Below are 9555 nucleotides of genomic sequence, written 5' to 3'. Positions count from 1 at the left end.
TGTCTTTATGCCAATGCAGTAGTAAAATATAGTTTTGTTTTGTTTTGTTTTTTTGAGAGAGTCTCACTCTGTTGCCCAGGCTGGAGTACAGTGGTATGATCTCAGCTCACTGCAACCTCTGCCTCCCGGGTTCAAGCAATTCTCCTGCCTCAGCCTCCCAAGTGGCTGGGATTACAGGCATGTGCCACCACACCCAGCTAACTTTTGTATTTTTTTTTTTTTTTTTTTTTTTTTGAGACAGAGTTTCGCTCTTGTTACCCAGGCTGGAGTGCAATGGCGCGATCTCGGCTCACCGCAACCTCCGCCTCCCGGGTTCAGGCAATTCTCCTGCCCCAGCCTCCTGAGTCGCTGGGATTACAGGCACGCGCCACCATGCCCAGCTAATTTTTTGTATTTTTAGTAGAGACGGGGTTTCACTATGTTGACCAGGATGGTCTCGATCTCTTGACCTTGTGATCCACCCGCCTCGGCCTCCCACAGTGCTGGGATTACAGGCTTGAGCCACCGCGCCCGGCTTGTATTTTTAATAGAATCAGAGTTTCACCATGTTGCCCAGGCTGTTCTTGAACCCCTGGGCTCAAGTGATCCATCTGCCTCGGCCTCCCAAAGTGTTGGGATTCCAGGCATGCGCCAACATGCCGGCCTAAAATATAATTTTAAATTCCTTTTGTAGTGAAGGAAAGGGCCCATGAATACAAAAATGTCTTCCCCTTTCTGAGCGCGTTTCCCTCTCTGAGCCTCAGTTTACCCTGTCTGTGAAGTGGGTATCGTTGCACATCAGGACGGCGAGATGTTGAATGTCTGGGCCAGGGTAGGTGCACAGCTAGTTCCCAGTTGTTTTCGTGATTATTATTTGTTCGGTAAGAACAGCTCTAGGTTCAGGCTGGGGGGCCCAGGTTCAGGCGTCTGTTTACTCGCCCATGGCCTATGTGGTTCCAGGGAGGTCTCATGGGTGCCAATCGGGCGGGGGAGGTAAGGTGGCGGTTGGACGGTAGGCGGGGCGGGGTGAGCTTCCTGTCCCCCCCATGCACACAAGCCTCCAACTTGGTGCTCACGGAAGTAGCCTTGTGGCCGTCTCCTGGCGCCTGCCTCATCAGACGGGGGCCCCATCCCATGCGCTACCCTGTCCGGTGAGTTTGAACCCTGGCCGGTAGATACCCATCACCTCTCCTTGCCCCCTCCGCTCAGGACCAGAAGGGAGGCCCCTCTGCTTGGGGCCCGGGTTTCCGGAGAAGTGGCAGGTGTCACTTCCTGGGCTGGCCAAGGCCAAGGCCTGCGTGGGGCTACCCGTTGCCCTGTCCCCCGCCCCCCATTCCAGCTGTGAGTGGTGGTTTGGGTTGGGGCAGGGCAGCAGCGGGGGCTTGGAAACCCAGAGAGCCACGCGTGATGATTTCAAACAGGAGGTCACTGGCAGAGAGACCAGGGGCAACATCACAGTCAGCTGGGACCAATGACTGACCTCCCTGTGCCTCAGTTTCCCTCGTAGCATTGAGATTGCACCTCAGGGCATGGCATGAAGGTTGGCTGAACAGATGTGTGTGAATAGTTGGGTAGAGGGTCGCACGCGTACTGGTGCTCCGTGTGTATCTGTTTGCCAGGGGTGGGGTGGGTGAAGCAATCTCATTGAAACTGTAAAAACAGTAGTGAGATTCTTGGTTTCTGGGGAACTTGGGCTCTGTGGCTCCTGGGATCTTCTAGAACAATGTTGGTCACAGGACTTTCTCATCTGAGCCATCCAATACCGCAGTCACCAGAGTCATGTAGCTTCTGAGCCTTGGGAGGGAGGCTGGTGCAGGTGAGGAGTTGGGCATGTAATTGTATTTAATTTTGGGGTGTGTGTGTGTGTGTGTGTGTGTGTGTGTGAGAGAGAGAGAGAGAGAGAGAGAGAGAGAGAGGGACGGGGTCTCACTCCGTCACCCAGGCTGGAATGCAGTGGCATGATCTCAACTCACTACAACCTCCGCCTCCAAGCTTTGAGCGATTCTTGTGCCTCAGCCTCCCAAGTAGCCGGGACTACAGGCATGCACCACCACCACACCCGGCTGATTTTTGTATTTTTTGGTAGAGATGGAGTTTTGCCATGCTGGCCAGGCTGGTCTCGAACTCCTGACCTCAAGTGATCCGCCCACCTCGGCCTTCCAAAGTCCTGGGATTACAGGTGTGAGCCACCGTGTCCAGCCAATTGTATTTAATTTTACTTGGTTTAACATTAATATAAGCCAGCCGCGGTGGCTCACGCCTGCAATCCTAGCACTTTGGGAGGTTGAGGCAGGTGGGTCACCTGAGGTCGGGAGTGAGACCAGCCTGACCAACATGGAGAAACCCCATCTCTACTAAAAATACAAAACTAGCCAGGCATGGCAGTGCATGCTTGTATCACCAGATACTTGGGAGGCTGAGGCAGGGGAGGCGGAGGTTGCAGGGAGCCGAGATCTCGCCACTGCACTGCAGCCTAGCCAACAAGAGCGAAACTCCATCTCAAAAAAAAACAACAACAAACATACAAATCATTAATACAAGAATTAAGACCAGGGGTGGTGGCTCACAGCTGTAATTCCAGCATTTTGGGAGGCCCAGGCGGGAGGATCGCTTGAGTGCAGGCGTTTGAGACCAGCCTAGGCAATGCTACTGAGACCTGGTTTCTACAAAAAAAAAAAAAAAAACATTAAAAAAAAATTAATTGGTCATGAAGTCCTAGCTACTCAGGCGGCTGAGATGGGGGGATCACTTGAACCTGGGAAGTTGAGGCTGCAGTGAGCTGTGATCGCGCCACTGCACTCCAGCCTGGGTGACAGAGCAAGACCCTGTCTCAAAAAAAAAAAAAAAACTTAATACAAAAATTATCTGGGTGTGATGGCTCATGCCTGTAGTCTCAGCTACTCAGGAGGCTGCTATTCATGGCTCCCACGGGAAGTCGAGGCTGCAGTGAGGAATGATCGCACCACTGCACTCCAGCCCTGGGCAACACAGCAAGACCCTGTCTCCGAAAAAAAAAAAAAGAAAAAACAGTTAAGTCACCATTTGAGGCTAGTGGTTCCTGCCAGTCAGCACAGCTCTAAGGGATGGGGAGATGCTTAGGGTCCCGGTCATGGATAGAAGCTAAGACATGATACGGGAATTTAGAGCGTTTCCCATGGGGATGTCAGTTTAGCATGCTCACCACCCTACCCCTGCCACCAAATTAGGTTTCCTAAGTAGGGGCTGAAGTTTTTCCGGGGCCCCTCATTAACCAGTGCAAGGTTAGGAATGTTTGTTGAAACAAATAATTTTTTGCCCAGCGAACTCCTATTCATCCTTTAAAACCCCCAACTCCCATGAACCTTCCTTTAGTCTGGGCTCTTCTGGACCTTGTCCCTCCATCTGGCTCAGCCCTGTCCATGCAGGACGGGGGTAGCTGTGTCCAGCTCTGTCCCTCTAGACTGGAGACTCCTGCAGGGCCAGGCCCAGGGCTGAATCAATTCAGGGACCCTGACATTGTGCTATCCAGGGTGAGCGCACAGGAGGTCTTACTCAGAGAAGTCCCAGGACTGGAGGGTGAATGATACTGGGTCCAATTAATCTATCTTTCCTTCCTTCCTTCCTTCCTTCCTTCCTTTCTTTTTTTTCTTTTCTTTTCTTTTCTTTTCTTTTCTTCTTTCTTTCCTTTCTTAGACAGAGTCTGGCTCTGTTACCAGGCTGGAGTGCAGTGGTGCCATCTCAGCTCACTGCAACCTTCGCCTCCTGGGTTCAAGCGATTCTCCTGCCCCAGCCTCCTGAGTAGCTGGGATTACATGCATGCACCACCACGCCCAGCTAATTTTTGTATTTTTAGTAGAGACGGGGTTTCACCACATTGGCCAGGCTGGTCTCGAACTCCTGATCTCAAGTGATCCGCCCACCTTGGCCTCCCAAAGTGCTGGGATTACAGGCGTGAGCCACTGTGCCTGGCCTAAACTAACTTTCAAGATGAGCTAAACTGAGGTGCTAGAGGGGCAGCCTTGCCCAAGGTCTTGCTCAGTCCTTTCCTGGGGAGACCCTGGGCGCCTCCTAATCCTGAGGTCACCGGTCCCTGTCTCTCTTGCCACTGTCCCTCTCAGGCTCCCAGCTGCTACCGAGCTGCCTGCTGGGTCATGAATTATGAATGAGGCCCCCAGGCTCCAGTAACAAGCCTGGCCTCTAGCACATGCCAAGGACACTGCCTGTTCGTCCCCTGCCGGGCGGCCTGACCCAACCTTTTGTGCAGACACCTGAGGTTCCCCAGCAAGATCCCTTCTAAGCATTCCTTCTTATTTTGCAGATGGGGAAACTGAGGCACGGAGCTGGACAGTGATTCAGACACCAGGTGAACAGTGGTTTTCGAGGGCCAGGTTGGGACTCATGGGGTCACCAGTGCCAGCTGGGGCATCACAATGAGGGGTGAGCTCTGACTCCCAAGAGGGTACATAAGGTGGGGACTATTGTAGAGGAATTCAGAAGACCCCCAAGGGACCCTCAGGGACACTTCAGGGACCCCAACCCCCATGTGGCTGATCGCAGCCCCTACATCTGTTTCTCTTCAAATCCTTTTCCTACAGGAGCCGCCTGGAGTGGAGCTGAGAGGTCAGGTCTGCGCTTGGACAGTCCAGAGTGCAAATCTACTGTCACTTCCTAGCTGTGTGATCTTGGCAAGTGGCTTCCCCTCTGGAGGCAGGGAGGGCTCAGTTTTCCCATCTGTGAAGTGGCTCAGAGCTTTCCTGCCAAGGTTGGCGGTCATCCAGCACTGCTCCTACCCATTGCTATGAACTCTTATACATACCTTAAAACCCCACATTCCATGGCCCCTCCTCCAATCTAGACTCCCTCAGCTCTTGTCCCTCCACCTAGTCCAGTCCTGACTCTGTGGAACTAAGGGCATCTGTGTCTTGTTCTGCCCCCTATACTGGAGTTACTTGGGACCAGCACCAGGGCGGAATTATCTCAGGGGTCCTGGCATGGTCTTAGCAATGGGGCTTTCAGTTCCTCCTTCATCCTTTCTCTCCCTCCTCTACAGGGAGGGACTTTCCCCCTCATCAGGCCCACACTGACAATGACTCTGTAGGTCAAACTTGCCTCTCTCTTTAGACAGGCACTGGACGGGGCCTGCGGGGGTCTCCACAGAGATCATCAGGATGTCGTATTTTGGGGAGCATTTTTGGGTAAGACCGACTCTTATTTTGGTGGAGGATCCTGGCAGGGCTTCAGAGACTTTTATGGAGATGGGGGGACGGGTGAATTGTGGGTAGAGTCTTGGACAGGAGGGTCTGCAAGGGGTGGAAGTTAACGTGGGCAGAGTCTGGCTGGGTTTGAATCCACACCCACCCCAGACCTCACAGGCCTTACGACCTTGGGCAAGTCATAGCTTGTGTCATAGGGAGACCAAGGCCCAGAGTGGGAACGTCTGACCTGAAGCGGCCCCATGAAAAAGTGCAGAGTCAGTGCTCAAACCTAGGGACAAACTGAACTTCCAGGACTCAGGGTCATTCCAGCCAGGGAATTTCCACCCCCTTCCCATCCTGGAGAATTGGGGGGTTTTCCTGACCTAGCCAACCATGGCCTGTGCACCCCTCCACTGTCTAGGTTGGAGATCACCTACTGTAGCCCAAGTGGTGCTGAGTGAGGCAGATTTGTTTTCATTCATTCATTTCCTCCCTCCCTGCCACTGTGACCTCACCCCCAGCTCTCCCTAGGAGAGGCTGGGGCCTCCAAGAGAATCCATCCCAGCCCCAGCCCCCAGGGAGGAGTCCCCAGCCTCGTGGACCCAGAGCCAGTTTAGACACATCCAGCCCTGCAGGACCAGGGCTGGACCCAGCCTTGTTGAGGGAGGGGGTGGAGGGGGTCTAGTGGGAACCAGGACACAACAGAGTCGTGTGTGCTGTGGGACAGCCTGGGCAAAAGACGAGAAGTGTGACATTGAGTGGCAAGTCGAGGAAACAGGGACTCCTCCTGCGGAGCCAGGATAACGGGGTACCACAAAGGATGGGCGAACAGGGGAGAGCCCAGGTGTAAGGGAAGAACCAGGGCAGAAAGCCCCTTCCCCAGTTTTGGTCCCTGAGCCTGCAGCTAGGAAGCTTGTTGCTAGGTGACTGGTTGCCCCTGGCAACAAGCCCCACCTCCTGCCCTTGCTCCCTCCCCAGCTGGGGCTCCTCTTCCTGGCACTTGCTTTCTTAAAGGGGCCGCACTCCCTTGCCACCTGGAGGGGTGTGACCTCTGCCCTCCATTTCCCCCTGAAAGGCTGTGTGACCCCAGCAAGGGCTGCATCTCTGAGCTCCTGTTAGTACTGCTGTGTAACGGAGGTGACCGTTTGAGGATCAGAAGTCACCCACATGTTGGAACCCCGACAGTGGAACCTACCTTTATTTTAAATCCTTTTTAATTGCGTGAGGTGTGCGGGGCTTGCTGCAGAAAATTCAGATCAGCAGAGAGAAAATAGAAACCGCCCCCGATTTCCCCACCCCACCCAAAGATATCCTGGTAGAGAATGGTTAAGAGCTTTGAGTTCAGGAGTCGAACTGGGCTCTGCTGGGAGCGCTTGAGAAAAGAGCTTTGCCGGCCTGAACCTCCGTTTCCCCATCTGGGAAAAAGGAATGAAATTCCTGTACTGCCACTCCCACCCCACACATCCCAGGCAACCCCCAGACTCAGGGAGGCCTCCCGTGACATCTGTCACTGGCAAGGTTTCTTTTCATCAGTTGTTGGTATTGAAGCCGCCACAGGTGCCTGGTTCTTTGTTGGGTGACACTGGGCGCTGTCTCAAAGGCGGCTCTCATCAGGGGAGATTAAGCCAGACAGGGATGCCCCAGTCTCATCACGCCAGGGCAGGGCCAAGGCATAGAGGGTACTAGGGAGCCATGGGGGAAGTGTGAGCAGAAGAGGGATATAAACAAGCCCTGTTACAAAGACCACACTCTTGGCCGGGTGCGGTGGGTCACGCCTGTCATCCCAGCGCTTTGGGAGGCCAACTGGGGCAGAGCACCTGAGGTCAGGAGTTGGAGACCAGCCTGGCCAGCATGGCAAAACCCCATCTCTGCTAAAAATACAAAGCTTAGCCGGGCATAGTGGCGTGCGCCTGTAGTCCCAGCTACTTGGGAGGCTAAGGCACGAGAATCACTTGAACCCGGAAGGTGGAGGCTGCAGTGAGTTTGCACCACTGCACTCCAGCCTGGGTGACAAGCAAGACCCTGTCTCAAAAAAAAAGCCCCTACTCCGGCTGGCACGGAGGCAAGTCTGAAGTCTGGAAGTTCTGGTGGGAGAGATAGACCTGAGACAGCCCCTCCTAGGACCCTCGGCTGCCAGCCCAGTCCAAGGGAGGCAGACGCCACTGGGGGTGTGCCAGGTCTGGGAAAAGGGCCAGCATTTGGCTCTGAGTCAGCCCCAGATGCTGGTCTGGGCGGTGGTGCCTGGTGCAGCCTCACCCGAGGACCTCCTGGGGCCAGCGCTGCGCCAGCCCCATCCCAAGACCCTTGGGAGTTGGGTGCTGTTCTTGTCCCCACTTGTCACACAAGGAAGAAAACTGAGGCCAGAGAGGTGAAGTCACCAACCCAAAGTGACCTTGTACATATAAGGAGATTGGACACTTGAACTGTGAAAGCATGATTCCAAACACATGAAGAGGGAAACTGTGGGTGGGGCGCGGTGGCTCACGCCTGTAATCCAAACACTTGGGGAGACTGAGATGGCCGATCACCCGAGCCCAGGAGTTTGAGACCAGCCTGGACAACATGGCAAGACCCCGTCTCTACTAAAAATACAAAAAATCAGCCAGGCGTGGTGGTGTGCACCTGTGGTCCCAGCTACTTGGGAGCCTGAGGTGGGAGGATCGCGTGAGTCTGGGAGGCAGAGGTTGTAGTGAGCCAAGATCACGCCACTGTACTCCAGCCTGGGTGACACAGTGAGACCCTGTCTCAAAATAAAATAAAAGAAAGAGAGAAAATATATTCTTGGTGATCTGGAGGGAGCAACAGTGAAGTGGGAAGGGGGTTGAGCAGAGTTAGGGAAGTTTCTAGAGCAGGGGCCGATGATCCTGGAGAACTGGAAGGATGCGGATGGGTGGAAGGAGGTACAGGCTGGGGAGCTGATGGCAGGAATAGCCTGGACACAAGGCGTGCTGGTGGAAAGGCACTGTGTGTCTTTGCCATTTGCTGTTTTGTGGGTAAGGCTAGGAAGAGGCTAGGAGATGAGGCTGGAGTGTCCATGGACTTGGACTTCGGCATCTGGTGGGCAATAGGGAGCCATTGATGATTCTAGAGTGAAGTGTGACCATTGGGAGATTTGGGCTTGAGGCTGACCTGGGTCTGCCCCAGTCTTGGCTTCAGTTTCTTCATCACTGCTAGGTAATGTTTTCAGCAGGAAACCTTACCTAGTGGTGACCTCTGTCTTTAACCTTCAAGCTTCTGCCCAAGTGTGGTGGCTCATGCCTGTAATCCCAGCACCTTGGGAGGCTGAGACGGAAGGATTGCTCAAGTCCAGGAGTTCAAGACCAACCTGGGCAACATAGTAAAACCCTGTGTCTACTAAAAATTAAAAAAATCAGCCGGGCATGGTGACACATGCCTGTGGTCCCAGCTACTTGGGAGACTGAGGTGGGAGGATCGCTTGAGCCTGGGAATTGGAGGCTGCAGTGAGCCAAGATTGTGCTGCTGCACTCCAGCCGGGGAGACAGAGCAAGACCCTGTCTCAAATATAGAAAAATAGGCCCGGTGTGGTGGCTGACGCCTGTAATCCCAGCACTTTGGGAGGCCAAGGCGGGCGGATCACAAAGTCAAGAGATCGAGACCATCCTGGTCAACGTGGTGAAACCCCGTCTCTACTAAAAAAATAAAAAAATTAGCTGGGTGTGGTAGCATGCACCTGTAGTCCCAACTACTTGGGAGGCTGAGGCAGGAGAATTGCTTGAACCCGGGAGGCGGCGATGGCAGTGAGCCGAGATTGCGCCACTGCACTCCAGCCTGGTGCCTGGAGACAGAGCAAGACTCTGTCTCAAAAAAAAAAAAAAAAAAAAAGAAAAGAAAAATATATATAGCATTCAAGCTTCCAGGTACCTGGGAGGGTGAACCGGCCGTTTGGAGGAGGACGCAGGAAACTACCATTTATGGAAAACCAGCCAAACGCTGCCAGAGCGATGGCTTCACTGATAAGTGTTGGGACCTAAATAGCGTCAGATCCCTCCACAAGCCTTCTTTTCCAGTATTGTTACAAGACCTGATTTGGTGCTAAAATGTCCCCAGTTTCCTTAGACCCCAGCTGATGACCTTTTTTTTTTTTTTTGAGACAGAGTCTCTGTTGCCCAGGCTGGAGTGCAGTGGTGCGATCTCAGCTCACTGCAACCTCCACTTCCTAGGTTCAAGTGATTCTCCTTCCTCAGCCTCCTGAGTAGCTGGGGTTACATGCGCGTGCCACCATGCTCGGCTAATTTTTGTATTTTTAGTAGAGACATGGTGATGTTGGCCAGGATGGTCTCGATCTCCTGACCTTGTGATCTGCCTGCCTCGGCCTCCCAAAGTGTGGGGATTACAGGCTGAGCCACTGCACCCGGCCTGATTACCATTTTTAATGGACAGC

General features: G+C 53.7%; 1 protein-coding gene across 1 annotated transcript in view; it reads left to right on the top strand.

Annotated features, from left to right (window-relative positions):
* Nucleotides 1–612: 612 nt before the first annotated feature.
* FCHO1 (FCH and mu domain containing endocytic adaptor 1) overlaps nt 613–9555 on the top strand; it is a 41812-nt gene continuing 32869 nt past the window's right edge. Inside the window, exons 1-2 of the mRNA XM_032267917.1 lie at nt 613–896; nt 5116–5153. Of these exons, the coding sequence (XP_032123808.1) occupies nt 791–896; nt 5116–5153 (144 nt within the window). The 5' untranslated portion in view covers nt 613–790. The remainder of the gene's footprint in view (nt 897–5115; nt 5154–9555) is intronic.

This window comes from Sapajus apella, unplaced genomic scaffold, assembly GCF_009761245.1.
Source record: "Sapajus apella isolate SASKATOON/1434 unplaced genomic scaffold, GSC_monkey_1.0 scaffold173, whole genome shotgun sequence".
Taxonomy (NCBI): Eukaryota; Metazoa; Chordata; class Mammalia; order Primates; family Cebidae; genus Sapajus; species Sapajus apella.
The sequence above is the reverse complement of the archived record's forward strand: the minus strand, read 5'-3'. Positions and strand labels throughout refer to the sequence as shown.